Genomic DNA, 19,039 nt, shown 5'->3' with positions numbered 1-19,039 from the left:
GCCTCAGTCATAGGTACAGAAATTTTGTTTTCATTTTGATTAAAGATAAACTCAATTAAAACATAAATTTAACAGCATCAGTCAGAAAGTATTTATAAATAAATCTCTTCAAATATCAGAAACCCTTCGTTGATTTGTTTATTTTATTTCAGAGAAAATTCATCATTGTATTTGCTATAGCAGAAGTGGAACTATACGTGAAAGATACGTGGATAAAGGGAGAAATGACGTCACTGGGATGAGCATCAGGACTGAGCTTGCAGTAATGAATTTTAAAGATTGTCAAATTTAAAAAAGGAATAAAATAGTTTGATTTTTTTTTTAAAAAAAAAGTACAATAGACAGTGTTTCCAGAGAACATTGGCCCTGGGGACCTGTGAAGAAGGTTTTTGGTGCTCTGCTGTGGACATTGGGCTATTCTTTGTGGTCCTGCTGAGAGCCTCCCTTGGGGAAGCTGGCAGAATCAGCATTCCCACAAGTCAAAGCTAAAAATTCTACAGTGCCTGCCTCCTTTCTCCCTATTCCTGCAATGCTCTTCCCTTCTCTCCGTGTCTTTCCAACTTTTTTCTTTTCTTCAAGATTTGATTTGGAAACAACTGATGAAAATCGAAAGTCAGCCAGATACATGAGTCAAAGGTTCTCAACACACAGAGTGACCCTCCCACCATGCTGCCCAGAATGAAGTCCTGTGTTTGCAGCAACAGGGATGGAAGTGGGGCCATTGGGCTAAGCGAGAAAGTCAGAGAGACAAAAAATGTGCCTTCTCACTCATATCTGGAGCCTAACGAGAAAATGCGGCAGAAGAACGGGGAGCAGGGTGAGAACGGGACCTCGACTAGAGGAGGCAGTCAACATGGCACACCGAAATGGAGTGGAGAAATGACGCCTGCCTCTTTAGCATTGCCGGTGTACTGTTGGTCAAAACAATTTAGGGCGTATTTTAAAATGATTAAAAGCATAAGGAAATCCCAGCACACACACGGAAGAGATTAATGGTTGAAGAGGTGGAAACACTCACTGCCCTGATTTGATTAGAGAGTATGTAGGATATTAGCTACCGCAATATGCCCCATAAAGATGCCCAGATAAGTCTCAATTAGTAATAGGGGAGTAAAACGTTATTTTTAAAGTTATCAATTGCTTTGTGTGTTTGTTATCCTTATTTAATAAATATTCAATAAAAGGGCAACGGAAGATCCTGAAACTTAATTACATGACTAGGACTTCACAGTCTGAGATTTAAGTCACAGGGCTCAGGATTCCAGCACAGTTTCCACTTTTGGTCTGGGTCCTCCAGGCTGTGTTCTCCTACCCATGTAAGCAGGCCTGTGACAATGGGGTGTACCACGCAAACATGGCCACGTACTCTCTGCAACCTCTGGCAGTGTGGAGAAGAGCTGGATTGTGTGAATTTGGTCCCAATCCTGGTTCCTGCCAATGGTCAGCCCTAAGGATGTTTTGATGGAATACCTACAGAGCAACTATTTTTTCTGAGGAAAAGACTGATTTTTTTAATTAATTATTTTAACAATGTTTTAAAAGAAGAGATGTTTTAAATCTTGAAGGAGAGACACTTCAAATCTTGAAGATGTTTTAAAGTGATCTATTCCCTGTAAATAATTTATAAAATTATACACAATAAACTCTTTATGATTCATACTTCTGGCAAAATATCAAAGAAATCTTTGGGTAATTCCAGGCTGCAAGGATTCCCTTCTCTGTTTGGGTAATAGTGTTAGCTTAATATTTAGGTTTTGACCCATGCAGAGTTATTTTTCTATACAGATCAAATTCCAACTTTTTAAATTGATTTTTATTGAGTTCTACATTTTTCTCTGCTCCCTTCCCTGCCTCTCCCCTCACCTTCAACCCTCTCCCAAGGTCCCCATGCTCCCAATTCACTCAGGAGATCTTGTCTTTTTCAATTACCCATGTAGATTAGATCTACGTTTTATCTTAGCTTCCACACATGGTCCTCTGAGTGTCCAACACCATTTTTCTACCCAAACTCCAACCCTTCACTAAAAGCCAGCTGAGTGTTTTTCTTTAAAGTAATAAGGAGAGGGTACCATGCCGTTAAATTCCTCCCTCACACTAATCTCTGTTCACGCTGAAAGTTCTCGCTGGACCCCTCTCATAATTTCACTTCGTCTGTATTTCATTTCTAGGGCGTTGTAAACAATGCAGCCTTTAAATATCAATTTCTGATTGTTCCTGCTCTGTAGGCAATTAATCTTTAGGATGTACTTGTGTGTGTATCATTTGCATACCAGAGCATTCTCCCTTTTACAATGCGCAGGTCAGTGCTTCCCATGAGTACACAGTGTTGTGCAGTGACTACCACTCTTGAATTTTAGAACATCATTATTACTCAGAAAATAGTCTCCTCTCTCCATCTTCTGGCAGCCACTAGTCTGATTTCTGTCTCTCTGTTTACCTGTTTGGGATAGTTTATTCTGTTTGTTGCAATAATACTTTCATATTTCCCCTTAATTCTTTAGTTACTATTTCCGTTAGTTTTTGGCCATATTTATAATAGCTGATTTAAGTCCTTTAATTAATTCATCTTTCTAATAGTTTGTTTAGTCTCTTCCAACATCTTGGTGTCTTTAGGAACAGTCTCTCATGATTTCTTCTGTTACCCGTGTAAGAGTCATACTATCCTGGTTACTTGTATATACAACAAATTTTTATTATCATTTCTAATATACATATGAGATTTGTGTGTGTGTATGTGTGTGTGTGTGTGATGTGTACTCTTGTGTGTGCAGGCACATGCTCAGGGAAGGCAAAAGGCCTGTGATAGGGCAGAGTAGAGCTAGGTGGGGAAAACTAAACTGAATGCTGGTAGAAAGGAGGCTGAATGAGGGAGACACCATGGAGCCGCCACCGGAGACTGACATGCTAGAACGTTGCTGGTAGGCCACGAGCCTTGTGGTAAAATATAAAATAATGGAAATGAGTTAAATCGAGATGTAAAAGCTGGCCCTGTGTCTACGTGTGTTTGTCCCAATTCCTCGAGAGGTGTCAGAGGGCTTAGACTCCTTGTACAGATCTCATCTCTTGCATGTTATTTTCAGGTTTTTATTGTTACTCTTATGCTCCTCTAACTGTACTTGGTGCCGTTGCCACAATAGCTACACTGTTAAGCAGTTTCTACTTCTCTTTGGAACACACACCCTAGTATCTGGACTTTCCCACAGAACAGACTCTGACTTGGATCAAGAAAAGAGGGACCCTGAATGCGACCTTCAGCGAGCTTCCAGACAAGCTAAAGGGCCTGGTCTTGGGACCAGGCTGGCGGAAAGTTCCACCTGCCTCCCTCCCATCCAGTGGCTGCTGTTGTTAATCGTAATTACGAGATAGTTGGTTTTCAGTGTTACCATGGAACTAGGGATAGGGAGATGGGAAAAGGCTGAGTCAAACATTGGGATGACTCTTTTAAACCAATGATCTTCCAACTGCTGAGTGTTTAGTTAGGGTCCAGAGTTCTGGGGTGGGGGGGGATGGTAGTTTCACTGTTCTTAAGCTTTTTATCCTCTGGAAGGCCTTAGCATCATCAGCTTTCAGACATAAATCTTTCGCATTCCAGCCCTGTTAAACTCACTTGATAATAGCTGCTTTTCTGGTGGATTCAATTGTTCCACAATATGGACCAATGAAATTCCATTTGGAAAGATTTCTACTGGTATTCTAGGAAGAAGGTCGTCAGATCCCCTTTGGCTGCTGCTGATGGTGGAACTGTGTCTCTGGCTTATAGAACCAAAACCAAAGACAAACTTTGAAAATATTTAGGGAAAGACAGAAGATCCAAGCCTTGAGCCTTGGAATTGCTGTAAATGCAGCAAATGAGTGAAGTTTGGCCTGGTCTGCTCAGCGGAAGTGGCGTTTACAGGCCCCGACTTCTCTCCAATACAAGACAAGGGACATTGCACCTCATATAGGTGGCGAGTACATTGAGAAGGTGAGGTGTAACTAAATCCCAGGAAAAAAAAACCCAAGGGGCAGAAGATGTAGCTCAGGAGCAGATTGCACGCTTAGCATGTGGTAGACCACGGATCTCCAGTACTGAAGAAAAACACAGGACTCAAGGTGTTCACTGTTGGTTTTGCTTTTAGGAAGACCTGCCTAAAAAATGCGGGGATAAGGTCTGTACTTGCCTGCCAGTGCACGCGCTCTCCTTGGAAGGTGAATCAGTGAATGGAGAATTGGGGCTTTCCAAATGTTTGGAATGCTGTTTCTCCAGCCAGCAACCCAACAGCTCAGAATTGAGGGGACTGAGGAAACACCTCCCCACAAGAAACAGAAAAGGGCACCAGATTACTCTCAATTGAGGTAATGTCCCAGAGGCTAATCTGCATTCTAATGAAGTGAAGCTGGTCAGAGGCCAGTCAGTTCAACCATTAGCTCTTTCTCTTCCTTCAGAGTGGGAAGCCAGGAGCACAACAGGCAAATCACCCAGCAATGTCTTGATGTACTTAGAACTTACATCCCAGGCATTTGCTGTACATGAGATTTAGAAAAGTCAGGCCTTCCGCCACCCTTATCTTTAGAGGTTAATTTGCTCCTTTTAACATCCTTTTAGATGTTAAGATGTAAACCAGAGGGGTGGGAGAGAATGGTCTGTCAGTATATTAATTGCGACTCTCTGTCTCTGTCTCTGTCTCTGTCTCTGTCTCTGTCTCTCTCTCTCTCTCTCTCTCTTTCTCTCTCTCTCTCCTAAATTGTTATTTGTGTGGTGGTGGGGAGGGGTATGTGTATGTGGAGGTGTTTGCGTAGCTTAGAAGACATTTTGCTACATGCATGGCCTTACCTTGTTCATTTTATCGAATTGTCTCGTGTATCCTTGAACATTTGGGTCGTAAATCCTATCACTGAAATGGAGAGTCACATTGCAAAATTCCCCAGATAATCTCACTGAGGTTTTCATGTATTTAATTGATCTATTCATTAGCAAATAATCATATTGCGAGTTACAGAAAATTCCCATTCACCATTAGGTAAGTGTTCTTTTATGTCCTTCAGCTAACTTCGTTAGTTTCATTAAGAAATTCTTCCAATTTTAGTAACTTTGTAATTAAACACTGTGTAAATTTTTTAAAAAGAATTTGCATGGAATGTCTCAGCTCCTTTTTTTCACGGATCCTACCTACCGTGTTCACTGTTATTTGATGATACTCTCACTCCAAAAATGTACCTGAGGTCACTGAGACTAAATTAGTTTTCAAGTACCAGCAAAAGCCCAACTAGCCCTTATTAGCACCACTGCAGCTGTCATTGTACCCCCACTCAGCGCTTTGGCAAAATGTCTAGCCACCCCAAAAGCCGGCACTTCGGGGTTCCAGGGCCATGGAACAGGCAATTTACATAGCCACCCGGGGCCCTCAAGCTCTACGTGACTAAGTGCAATGTGGTCACGTGATCCGCGCATGCATGTCTAAATAAGCCCCTGTGTACATGCCTTAGGCAGCCTTTAAAAGCTGCACAGGCCCGCTCCATGACCCTCTTTCCTGCACCAGCTTCCTCAGGCCTGTGTCTCCTGATCTGTTCTGGCTTGTTCCCCGGTAACTTCAACAGCAATCGCTTTTTTCTCTTTTGTATTTTTCCATCTCCTTTCCTCTTATACCTGCTGAAATCTTCACCATGCTCGGAACCCCTGCTCAGTGCTTTCTTGCTCACTTTCTGAAGGCCCTACCTGGAGGCAGCCAAGTACAGGCTTCCCCTGATAAATACACCCCCTGCTTTGACTCCTGGATCAGAAATCCCAGCTTTCCTTCTGCTTCCTCTATCTCCTTCCTCCTAGCAGAGGCTTAGCATTCCTGTGTTTCTCTAATCCCAATAAATTATCGTTGAGTTTCTTTCTGGGTCTGTTTTAAAATTACTTTATCTGCAAGACTAAGAACCTACCTGCCAAAAAGATCCTGTATCCTTTGCAGTGTAACTGAGTTGGTTAGTTACTTAGGTGCTAGGACCCATATGTTACACTCACTGCCATCTACTGTCATAGTAGATTAGTAGATACTGGCCAAACTCCCCTGGGGTTTTAGACTACACATTGGTGACGCCATGGATATCTTTGGCTAAGTTTCCATTTCCCAAGCATCGGCTTCTGGAATCTCCTCCTCTGGGACGCAATTCTCTTAACTGACCTAAGGATTCCCCTTTGGTCATTCTTTTGGTTCTACAGTTTTATTGTCGCAGAATTTCTTAGCCTCTATCACAGTTTCCTGCATGCCCAAGACCTCTGTTGTCCTGACTCTATTTGCTTCTGGCCTTCCCCGACTTCATTCTAACTAAAAGGGAATGTGCGGATAATCACTGTAACTTTTAATAAAGATATCTCCCTAGAGGAAAAAAAAAGAGGAGTATGTAAGAGAAAAATTATTTCCTACCAGTTAGGCACCAAGCACTGTGGTGGGTCATTTACATACATTACCTTAATCCTTTTAACCAATACATGAGTAGGATGTTATTAACCTTTAAAAGATATTAAACACGCTCTGACCTACTGCATTTCCAAACAAGAGTGAGATGATTAAGGCTTTATAACCTAATAAAGACATTAAGATTTATGAATCAATTTATTAATCAAGAAATGTTCACATCTTCTTAGCCACTAATGGCCATTTGGAAATGAAGTTACAAATACATTACACTTCAGGCCCAAGGAAACATCCCTAAATAGCCAAGGGCATGCGCCTGTTGTGATTTAGTCTTATTTTAATAATAGTTTATTATTATTAAATAAGCGGGGCATTTTTTTGCATTTTTTCTCAAACTGAATTGGTGGGACTAAGAATATCAGTAAAAAGTCGCAAGTGCAGAGTCATACAGCAAAATCTCTCAGGTCCTTGGGGTTGAAATATGGGCTTAGTTTCCTCTCTGTCTTTCCCATTCTCAACACACTTCACCAATACATGCTGTTTCTTAAAAGTCTCTGGAGACAGAAAGGTACCTTTGGTTGTTTCCTGTAAATGTCCTGGAGAATTCTCAGAACATTCTCTGGTTGTTGTCATATGGGTCACAGCAGCAAAGCATTTGGAAATTCAATGTGTTCTCTCAAATATGCCCTTGTGTATGGATACAATCCATCCTTGCACTGAAATGAATGGAATGGATTCATAGTACTCGAGTCTTGCCCCTAAGTTAATGCCCCAATCATTTCTAACTTATCACATAATAAGAAGTGCGCACCCAGCTATCAGGGCAGATACACCAGCAAGCCCCAAAGGAGCAAGATCAAGTGTGACACTTTTCATGAAGCCTGGGAATCATCCTGCCTTCGTTTCTTATACTGGCTCCTGTCAACTGATAGCTTAGATAAGTTCACGGCCACATTTCTGTTATTCAGAATAAGTAGATTTTATTTTTCCTCTCCAGATCTGCTGAAAACATTATTGCAACATCACTAAGAAGAATTGGGTCAAGGAGGACTAGATGCTTTTATAATGTGAACACAGAAACTTTGAGTCACTGGGGGGTGGTAGTGCGGCCAGGGGAGGGACAACCCTGAGCTGGGAGGCTCTGTGAGGAGAGTGGGAAGGGCAGAAGTTTTCAATCGCCCTTTTATTTCAGGAAAGCTTCAAGAAAATTTTATTTTCTGTCTTATAGTTCAGCTAATACTAGAGATGAGGATGGGAGTGGGCTGGGATTGCCAAGGGCTAAATGGCAAAAACAAAACAAGCCTCCAAAGCTTTAGTCTGTGCTTCTTGAAAGCTAGTCAAAGCCTTTACATACTCCCAGAGAAACCTGGGTGTCTTCAACTGCTGTAAAACTCTTTAAATGTATCCTCTCTCTCTCTCTCTCTCTCTCTCTCTCTCTCTCTCTCTCTCTCTCTCTCTCTCTCTCTCTCTCTCTCTCTCTCATGTGTATGTGTATCACACAGACACCCAAGTGTCACAGAGCATATTTTGGGAATATAAGATAACTATGTTCAGTTTGGGTTATTCTATTTTCATACTGGGCTCCTGGGATCAAACTCAGGTTACCCATATATACATATATATGTATGTGTATATATATATATATATATATATATATATATATATATATACACAAACACACACACACACACACACACACACATATATATATATATACACACACACACAGACATATGCCATTCTTAGCCTTTCTTTTCTGCATGATCCCATGATGTAGGCCCACAGATAATGAAGGTGATTAACACAGCGGTGGAAATTACCACTGAAATAACCCAAGGCACCCGTGGAAGCTCACATTTCACATACCACTTCCTCCCTGTAACAGCTTAATAACCAGAGCTCTATCTTAGCTTCCATGTGGGCTATCCAAGATTGTTCTGAATAACAATACCTTTTAAGAGAGAAGGTCTATTAACTTAATTTGAAATATAAATTTTTTTTGAGACAGGGTTTCTCTGTGATGTCTTCTCTGCTGTGGCACTTGCTCTGTAGACTAGGCTGGGCTTGAACTCACAGAGACCTGCCTACCTCTGCCCCCTGAGAGATGAGATTAAGGGTGTTTGCTACCAGTACCCAGTGAATTTTGCGTTTTTTCAAAAGCTAAACAAGTATGTAATCAAAATTTCCCCAGCTGTTTATACCGTTTATATTCCGGCCTATCTGCACATTTTTCCTCCGGATTCTTTTCCAATTTGTGATGGTATTAATCTGCTGGACTAGACCCCACTGCTGATATATCACTGATGTTGGCAAACTTCCTCCGTATTTAAATTGTCCTACATAGTTAGAGGACACTGATAACTTGATATATTTTAGTAGCTGGGGTATGCTATACCATGGCATAGATAAAAGTAAAGAAGCCAGCCCGCTTTGGTACTATCTCATCCTTGAAAGGTATCAAGATGTTTTACCTGTGTCCATGGGGGACTCCAGAGATTGGAATAAGAATGTCCTGAGAGTCAGAAAAATGTTTCCTCTGTAATATATGGATTTTCTCGTGGCTTTTTTTTTATCAAAAAAAGGGAAGAGTTATGGGTCTTAAGGTCAGACTGCATGGATTTATATGCTGATGGCAACATGTAACACTACGCCAAAACATCATATCCTGTGTGTTGAATATCTTTTAAATTAGAGTTACTCATTTTGTTTTGTGTAAGAGTTTTTCCTTCATGTATACAATTAGTGCTTTGAGAAGTCAGAAGAGGGTATCAGTTCCCCTAGAACTGGAGTTATGGATGGTTGTGAACCAGCATGTGGGTGCTGGGAATTGAACCCAGGTCCTCTGGAAAAGCAACAAGGCTCATAACCCCTGAGGCATCTCCCTAGCCCATGATATATATCTTTAATATTTTCCATTTATTTATTTTCTACATCTGTGGAGTGTGGCATGCCATGAATAAGGAAGTCAGACAGACAATGGTGAGAGTCTGTTTTCTCCTTCCACCATGTGGGCTCTAGGGATTGGACACAGGCTATTAGGCTTGCCTGCTGAGCCAGCCTCATCCTGACCTGTTTGGTATTTTAAGATGAATGAATTTAGGTAGATGCTGAGAGGAACCAGATCACCCAGCACCTGCTGTTTCTCCTGCATTTGACTTCTCTACTCCTGTCCTTTGGTCCTATCAGACTTTCCCACAGTCTCCACATTGTCAAACCAGCTGAGGAAAGAGAAGGGTAGAGTCATTGGTTCAAGTCTGCCTTTTCATATGCACTTGCCTCTCACTTAAGGCTTCTGTTAAGGAAATGCAATGGGTGCTTCTCTTTAATCTGTCTGGTGTATGAGATTCAGCCAAGAACCATGTAGGGTGGAGAGAGGCTCCTCTTCTCTAATCTCAATTTACCATTGTGTGACTTCAAACAAATTGGTGGTTTTCTCTTCATCAATAATCGAAGATGAAATACCTCCTGTAGAATCTTCTCTTTGAACACTTGTTGCCCAGCTAATGGAGCGCTGTTTTGAAGTGTTGTGGAACCATTAGGATGTAGACTCTTAAAAGAGGAAGTGAAGCACGGAGGGGTGGGGCTTGACATTTGGTAGCCCCGTTCCTCTTCCTGCCCGCCCTTTGTCTCCTGATAAAGGATATAATGGTGACCAGTCCCATCCTTCTTCTGCTCCTGCTGCCATGCCTTCCCCTCCAGGATAAACTGTAAGCCATAATACAGCCCACCTCTCAAAAGTGCTTTTGGTAGGAATTTTGTCACAAGCATGAGGAAAGTCACTGACAGAGCCCATAAGCGAGTGGCAAACAGATGCTAGCAATTACACCTGATTCTTAAAAGAATCTATAACCTCTGGAAAGCTGAGAAACACTGACCTTGGGTAAGCTCAGAAGTAAGATTTAAAGAAAAAAAAAGATCACTGCCCAAGCCCCACTCTAACTAAAATACTCATTAGCATTCAGCCAAGCATAGATTTCATCATATGCTGGAAAGTCCTCCTCAGATAGGTCTGAAAATGTGGAAGTCTGCTTTGCGGTGTTTTTCCATAGAAGATAAACCATCTCCCTGATCCCAGGTCATCCCATCAGGGAGATGCTTCCAGTGTGCTGGTCCTGACTCCATCCCATCCAAACTTGAGATAAACTGGAGCGTGGCAGCTCCCAGGCTGGGAGTTCTTTCTCTTCACTTCCTTTTACAGCTAGCACCACCACCAAAAGCTCCCAAAGCAACGAGATTCTGCATCTTTTAATGAAAGATAAAACAACAATATAAACATACACAAATTTACAGAGAAGAGGTCAACTTTGATACATTTGGAGTAAAAGGTGTTTTCTCATTTAAATATGGTATAAAAATAAACGCAGGAAACATGAACAGACAATGTCCAGAGAACAGACGAAGACGGGCATTTGTTTCAGACTGTGGATACAAGGGTGGAAGGACACCTTCTGTGCTAATTTGTTATTTAATAAATGTGAAGCCATGTGTATACTTATTGATATATACTTTTTTTTTTCTTTTACAATTCTTCCAGTTTGTGACTGACTGAATTTTCAGTGAACTGTGTATCTAGCGGAAGCTTAATAAAAGGAGAGGAGGGGGAAAAATAAAGTTTACTTCACTTGAACTGGTTAAAAAAGGAAAAAGACACAGATCCAGCTTAATAGGAGGGGCAAGGGAAGCAGACGACAGGTGGAGATGGAGGCAATGGGGTGGCAAAGAGTCCCTTGGCGGTGGCGATGCCTTAGTGTGCACACAGGAGAGAACAATTCAGGTCCTTCGTTCATGCAACATCTCGGTCTAATGTCCCCGGCTCCAGGTAACAGCAATGGGCTACAAGGTATGGGCAATGGCTCCGGTCAGCTTTCATGTCACCAAGACGATCCTTTTAGTAAGACTGAACAAGGCTTGTTAACCTCTTGGATGTGAGAGATTTCCCCTGAGAAAAAAATATCAAACGAAGAAAGAAAGAAAATAATTCATCATCACTGGAAAACCGTACCATAGTAGAATTGAGCTACTAGAGCAGAAATTGGTGTTAGGGTCAAAACTGGACCCTTGTCTTTTGGTGTGTGGTCCTGGGAAGCAAGCCTCACACATAATAGGCATGTGCTCTAGTACTGAGCTCTGCCTTCCAAGCCCCCAAACTGAACCCCTTAAGTTACCCTGAATTCCAACATCATGATGAACCCTCTCTCCTCCCTTACCCTCCCACCATGAAAACATCAAACAAATGACTCTCCCTCCCCAAACACTCCCTCTCCTCCCAGCCCCTCCTCCCCACTGCAAACAGACTGATGGGGTCACAGCACACATTAGCAAATCATAAACATGTCCATAAACGTTCCACAGAGGCTGAGCTATGAGGCAACGCCTAGGTTCCCAACCCGGAATAGACATCCTAGCAAGAATCTGCATCAGTTATTCTGCAGGACAACAATGTGAATGCATTTGGTCAAGTAGGTGCTTGGGTTGGGGTGGGATTGACCTACGTAGCATGCACTTCTGAAGATGTGATTGGTAGAAGCTCAGACTGGAGTCTTTCCTTTGTAGTTAATGGAGGGAAAGAAGGCAATTGTGAGTCTTGAGATAAAAGTCTATTCATTCCTCTTTCAGTCAACATTGTTTAGCCATCCCCCATTTGTCTTTTTCCCAAATGGGAATATGTAAATGTATATATATATATATATGTGTGTGTGTGTGTGTGTGTGTGTGTGTGTTTGTTAAGATACATGGAATATAGAATATATAGTATACATATACATGGAATACAGAATATATATGCATGCTATATATATCTTAATTCCACATATTTTGCTATTATACTATTACAGAGAGTACGTGGAATTTTTATGTTTCTTTGTTTTTTATAAAATCTTGACTACCAAGTTGTTTTTAATAATGGTGAACATGCTGGAGCTGTAAGGGACTTGATATTTTTAATGAGAATGCAGGTTATTGACTGGTGAGTTGTCCTATCACTCATTTCTAGGTTCTAATATGAAAGTGATTGACCTATTCATTGAATTTCCTTTTCCGTCGGAAGGGATGAGATAGGGACTTTTGAGGGGAGAAACTACAGTATTGGGGAAATAACTTGTGTCACAGCTGTATCCTTGAATTGATGCCCACTGTGGTTGAGTTTGATCAAGGGCTATGTCAGTAATCGTCACTCACAGCTATTGTCTCAAGCTATTGTCTCAAGAAGTGAGAACACAGGAACTGAGTGCTTGTCAACAGGAGAAATGTGTTTCCCACGGTCCAGAGAGCCTGAATGTGCTTTTTTGTTGTTGCTGTTATTGTTCTTGTTGTTTCTGAGAGGACTTTCTTCTGGTCCACAAAGAGTACATTCTTTGGTCCTCGCATACGAGAAGAAGAGAAGAAGCTGCTGGCGGCCTCTTTCACAAAGCTCTTAAACACATTTGTCAAACCTTCTCCCTGAAGATCTAATCATCCTCCACGTCTGACCTGCTAGTCTATATCTTTGCTACTGTAGAATTTAACATGTGGTATTTTTCTTGGCTGGGAAGCACAAAAATTCAACCCCAAACTGCCATATTTTAGGCAAAGAATGATATGCTTAAGAAATGATTAATAACTCTTTGCTAGTAAAGATTAGTAACCCCATAATTCATAATTGATAAGCTTTCTTTATATCTTGTATGGTCTTTGACTGACAACGTGGCAGCCAAGAGAAGCAAGACTTTTTTCTCTTGGTTGGAAAAGGGCTCCCAGCTTAGCTTTCAGTGGCTGGCAGGGAAAGTTCCCTATATTCAAGAAAAGCATCTCATCCCAGGCTATGCTTAGCTCCTCCCCTCCAAAGAAAATACCCAAAAGCAGTGTGTAATCCGCACACACATCCTGCCCATGATAGTTTTGCAGAACACATCCAAGTGAGATTTTGGGCCTCCATGTAAGGACACAGGAAGAGGCTACCATTGGTGAATCACCAAATGGATCCCCATAAGCCATGGAATTGGCTGACATCTCGATCCTGAATTTTCAGCCTCTTAGTAATGTGAGCAGTGTTTGTGTTATGTTAGGATGTTTTGTTATAGCAGCCCAAAGGGATGAAGACTTCCACTTCCAACCCCACACCCGTCTTCTCATCCAGAAGTGGAGATAATAATGGCATCTGCTTTAAAACCTTGCTTGGAACATTGATGCAGGCCCGTGTTTTAAAATAGTTCTTAGGACATCCTTGGAGTCACTTTATCTTGGCTATGACCTTACTATTGTAAATGCTGCTGATACTATCTTTTAAGATCTCTTAGGAATTCCAGGGCTGACACTACTATTCTGATGCTGTGAAAGGGAAGAAATCAAAAAGGAACTGAAAACCAAGGTTGTTCTCCTTTTCTCCATCCAAAATGGGCAATAATGTATTTAATTGGTGTTAGCATCAAAAAGCACTTTTCTGTGCTTAAAGATCTTACTCTTTGCTGTATTTGCTACTGTGGTATGTGTTACTAACATACACACATCCATGTGTAAGCACTCATTTATTCTGAGATGAAATAATTTGTCTTGAAATGGGATTTACTAATGTCATTAGTGGAGAAGAAGGAGAGAAGAAGGCTAGGCCAAGAAAGAACTATTTCTCTTAAAACTTTAGGTTACCATGATTTGGGTCAAAATTCTGAAAAAGAAGACTAAAATAGCTGTACTGGAATAAAAGGTCATTTGAAACCCAGGCACAGTTATATTTTATCTAGATAGAAACCCTTGTCACTTTTTAATTTATAAATTTAACTTAAAAGGGAACGTGGTTCTTTTCTCGTGGTTTTGTTTTTAAGTTTCTGCAAATCATAAAGACGGCTAACATTTGGCGTACTACAGACTTCACTAAACATAAGTTCTGGTCAAAGGTGAACCTGACTAGCTCTGTCCTAAGACATAGCTTAAAAACTCTCTCCTGGAAGCCCACAGTGAAGCAGTGTCACGGTCAACCTGGGGGTTTGAGATTAACAAAGAAACAGTGATCAGAAATGAGAAGGTGTGTGAGCCTACGCCCGTGTGTAGTCCTGACTGTCAACTACACAAGCTATTGGTTTTGTGTACCATGATGATTACAAAGGGGCACTGGGTGCAACTAATAGTGGACAGATCTTTTTTTTTTTTTTTTTTTTTTTTTTTTTTTTTTTTTTTTTTTTTTTGGTTTTTCGAGACAGGGTTTCTCTGTGGTTTGGGGGCCTGTCCTGGAACTAGCTCTTGTAGACCATGCTGGTCTTGAACTCACAGAGATCCGCCTGCCTCTGCCTCCCGAGTGCTGGGATTAAAGGCATGCACCACCGCCGCCCGGCTAGTGGACAGATCTTAAGAGCCTGTGGTGACAGGCTCACCTAGATTTACAGATCTAGACCCTGTGCACAACCTGCCTTGCTTCCTTGTGGAGAAGACCAGACCTGACGTTGGTGCCTATAGAGAGGACTCGCCCTACTGGAAAGTACTAAAGACCTAAGAACACTGCTCTCTCCTCCTAGGGATGTAAACATGCATCATTTAAATTGCATATGAGCCAACTGCAACAGCATTTGAGTCAGTGCCCTAGAAGCCATGTAGAATGGTCCCCGGCCATTATTTTTGGATAGCTACAATGATGAACTAGAGATATTTTCATGGCTAAATTCTAAACTCTCTACTCTAGCAATTAAAAGGGATGAAGAAAACCTTACCAGTAGGATTTACCTACAAGATTGCTTGCTCACAATAATTTGATAATTTCATATGAAGAGAAACTGTCTTAATTTTGGAACTACATGAAGGTCAAGTGATGTCAGCCTCTCCTGTTTGTCTCAGGGACAGGGACTACAGCAGAAACAAGTCTACAGGAAAGATAAACACAGATACTTCAACCAAATCCAAAACTCAAGAGACTGTAAGAAAGCCTTTGTGGTATGTAGCTGAGGGACAGTATATTAGAAAAACAAGAGTGTGATCAGTTTCTGAACCAATCGAGCCTGGCACAGAGGTGAAGTTGGAGCACCAGCTTAACCTGCAGCACAAGAGTCGTCTAAACAAAGTTCCGTATGTCTCACTATGAAATTTCACCTTCACCAGACCACACCTTTCCCTTCCCACATGATTCCAAGAGGTTTGCTGTAATGAGGAAGAGAAGAACCAACAAGATCCCAAACAGCAACTTATGAGGTGTTCATTTCTTGGTCTAAGTACTGAACCCTGGGCCACACACATGACTTAGCACTTGACCACAGAGATGTAACCTCAGCCCTATTACTTAATTTTATTTTTAGATAATTTTATTTTAGTCTCACCATGTTGCCCAGTATAGCCTTGATCTCATTTTTTTAGGCCAGGGAGGTCTTGAATTTATGATCTTCCTGCCTCAGCTTCCAAGTTGTTGAGATTACAGACATATTTACTCAAAGTTATGATTTTTAACTGATTGAAAACCGCATTCTTAGTCTTAAAGCAGAGAGATCAAACAAGGTGTTTAGAGTCCCTGAGAATGGACAGGAAGGCCAGGCTCTCAGCCACAGCATGAAACTTGGGATGATGGGAACATAGAAAGAGCTTTCCACTTCCCCTTTCTGCTTAGCTTGACCCATAAGCAAGCACAAGAAGCTCCATTTTCCTGAGTGATCAACTCCATAAGTTTATGATCAACATGGAAGTACACACACAGTTCAGCAAGTAGACTGAAGATGATACGAGCTGAGTTACAGGGATACAGGGATGGGCACCAACCTTAGCCTGACCTTAGCGTGAAAAGCCCAGGACTACACTTTCACCTTTCTGTTTAACTCAGCCTCATAACTCTTGCTATTCCATTACAGTTCCTACTTGCGGGTGTCCTGGAAATACCCACACTGCTACTAGACGTTCCTGTAGACTTATAAGCACATTCTAGAATAAGGTCCCAGTGATTACCTGCTCACTGATTTAGGTGGTCTAATGAACGCCTAGTTTCTAGGCATGAAATCAACACCATTGACCATGTGAGCATACTCATATAAAAAGATGAACTAAAGACATAATCTCTTTAACTCTTGTATTGAAATGTTCTTGTCTCACTATTTGCCTAGATTTCCAAGTCACTCACGATCTGGCTTCTCTGTCCTTCTAGTCTGCTTAGTGTGACTTCACACATGATTCTTCAGCTGACTTGGCACCTGATGCTCTTTCAGTCAAGACTCTCTCTCTCTTTCTCTCTGCACACAACTGTGCGCTTTACTCAGCTGTCAGTGATGAGTGTTCTATCCTCATCTCTGCCCCTCCCCCCCGGATTTTGCCATTCACCTCCTTCAGTTATGCTCCCATGTACTTATATGCCTCTGGGTATTATTTTGTATGTCACTCATGCTGGTGAAGTTACTGACAGTTATTAAACAATACCAGGCTTATAGAAGTCCACAAATAAATTCACAGTTCCTTCCAAGAGCTGAACCCTCTCACCAGAATGATCACTTCAAGAATAAATTTTACAAAAGGAGGTAAGAAGGGTTTCAATATCTTGGGATTAAATCACTTTTAATTCATGGCAGAAGAGTCTTGATATGGTGAGGGAACAGGATTTGGTGGTGGAGGGACACTGATCTCACCTGATGTATTAACCAATTCACTAACAGAATCTGGTTATTTCAACTTGGAAGATAGCTAAAAAGAAATTGAATCTAATCTGCCTGTCCAAAAAGTTCTTCCCTGATTTAATAAAAATCAATTCTTCTAAGTAAGGCTGCAAATGAGTTTATTAAAGCATGTTAGATGATTCTAGTGAAACTGTGAATGGATACACCTTCCTATAATGTTAGATGTATAGCAATTCTGAGATTGAAGAAAAGAAGAAGCAGATTCTGTCCTTTGAATGTTGACTTTCTTAACTAAGAGGCTATAGGTATGAACAATTAAACACGTAAGCACTGACTACTAATTTCTATATGGGTTAAGAAAGATCATAAACCAAATAACCCCATTTCCTTATTTAAAATTATAAAGTAGACAACCATTAAATAAAAATACAGATAATAGAAGAAACAATAAAACTTAAAAAAATTGTTTAAAAACTAATACTTTTCAACTGTTTTATTAAAAATCACACTTTAGAGCTTTTTTAAAACAAAATGAATTATACTATGGATGCTGACTTATTGTGGCAGATAATTTAACCTATGCATGCCACTTGATTGCTCAGCTATCCGTTTCTTATAAAACAGCTTTCCCAACTAATATGTGACAAAATCAATTTAGGTAGATACATTCATGTTTAGAAAAAATTTAAATATCCTAAAACAGGTTAGAAAATAGCACATGGGATCTACCCAATAGAGGAATTTACTGCTTGTGGAGTGTTTTAATCCATACAATTTAAACTTACACAAGTGTAATTTACATGTATGTGTGTTTATATATAGTATACACATATGTAAAATGAATCAAATATCAGTGGTATTAAAAAACATGAAAGCCACTGTTCTGAACCTGATGTTAATATGTGTGCAATGGTGCAGAACATAGACTCTGATAGATTAAGAAAGTCTCAGTTTCTGAACTTTCAGAATTTCTATATTTAGCAATTACATGATGCAATGAATGTTTTTGTGTATGCCAGAATACCTGGGATTTATTAGGGTTAAATTACTTTAAATTCAATTATTAATTTAAAGTTACAAGAATGTGGAAGCTTTTAGAATATTTTATCCATTCTATTCCACAAAAAGGTAACAGTTTATACTTATAGGAGCAGTTTGAGATTGTCTAGTTTTATCTCCTTCCTTCCTTCCTTGTTCTCTTTTCCTTTCCTCCCTCCCCCCTTTTCTCCTATCACCTCATTTTTCTAATTCATGACTTGAGGATAATATATTTATTATATATTTACTTGAGTCAATATATTTATTGACTATTTGCATTTATCATTAAAACTGCCCAATTCCTTTGCTAATTCTCCTAATGGCAGATTTCTCTCCCGGTTATCGTTTACCAAGAACTTGCAGTACATCAACTACATTAGTTGTGTATCTGTCTGGACATGCGTATTGACAGTTGTTAGAAAGGGTTTACCAGATTTGAGGACAGGAGCTTGCTTTAAACAAAGGCTCTTGGGCTAAGTACGGCGTGGAGCAGCCTTTCATGGCATCTCTGTGGATGAGACAGAGAAAGATGCAGTTCATAACCAGGCAAATGACCACCTCCAAGGTGTGCTGTACGCTACAGCAGTAGCTTCTGCTGTCTTCCCAACACCTTAGAGCATTTCCTTTGTTAGCCTGAACGAAACGTTAGTAGGCTGCAGAGAAAATGCATGCATGATGCAAACTTGATCATCCTCTTCAAAAGACTAGCCAAGAGATACTCCAAAGAGACAGCAAGTACAGAGATGAAGTATGAAATTTAATAACAGGGCAAAACAGGAAGAAGGTAGAAATTCATATTTACATTAAAATGAATAAGCGACAAACAAAAAGTCTAGAAACAAAAGACAAGAGTAGAAAACATAACTACAGTTAATAAAGAAAAAACAGTGTTTCAAAACATTTTAGCTAAAGCACCAAAGGATTCTACTCGGTTATGGTTAGAGGTTGGGGCCAGAAAGCTGACGCAGTTTTCCAGCTAGATAGTCAAGAAGACAAATCTAGGGAGGTGATAGCTCTTGTTGGGTCACATGTTACGTGTTGTGCTTGGCTGTGATCTAGGAGGGCTTT

At 40.6% G+C, this 19,039-nt stretch overlaps 1 protein-coding gene across 4 annotated transcripts in view; it reads right to left on the bottom strand.

The window, feature by feature from the left end:
* Positions 1–10,691: 10,691 nt before the first annotated feature.
* Rgs7 (regulator of G protein signaling 7) overlaps positions 10,692–19,039 on the bottom strand; it is a 270,718-nt gene continuing 262,370 nt past the window's right edge. For 3 of the 4 annotated variants that reach the window (XM_038349251.1, XM_038349249.1, XM_038349253.1), the window contains 2 exons: positions 18,402–18,479; positions 10,692–11,322 (listed from right to left, as the gene is read on the bottom strand). In XM_038349251.1, coding sequence (XP_038205179.1) covers positions 18,426–18,479 — 54 coding nt within the window. In that variant the 3' untranslated portion in view covers positions 10,692–11,322; positions 18,402–18,425. The remainder of the gene's footprint in view (positions 11,323–18,401; positions 18,480–19,039) is intronic. The other variant, XM_038349250.1, reaches the window with a different exon arrangement.

This window comes from Arvicola amphibius, chromosome 12 (genome assembly GCF_903992535.2).
Source record: "Arvicola amphibius chromosome 12, mArvAmp1.2, whole genome shotgun sequence".
Taxonomy (NCBI): Eukaryota; Metazoa; Chordata; class Mammalia; order Rodentia; family Cricetidae; genus Arvicola; species Arvicola amphibius.
This window is presented reverse-complemented; position numbering and strand designations above follow the sequence as displayed.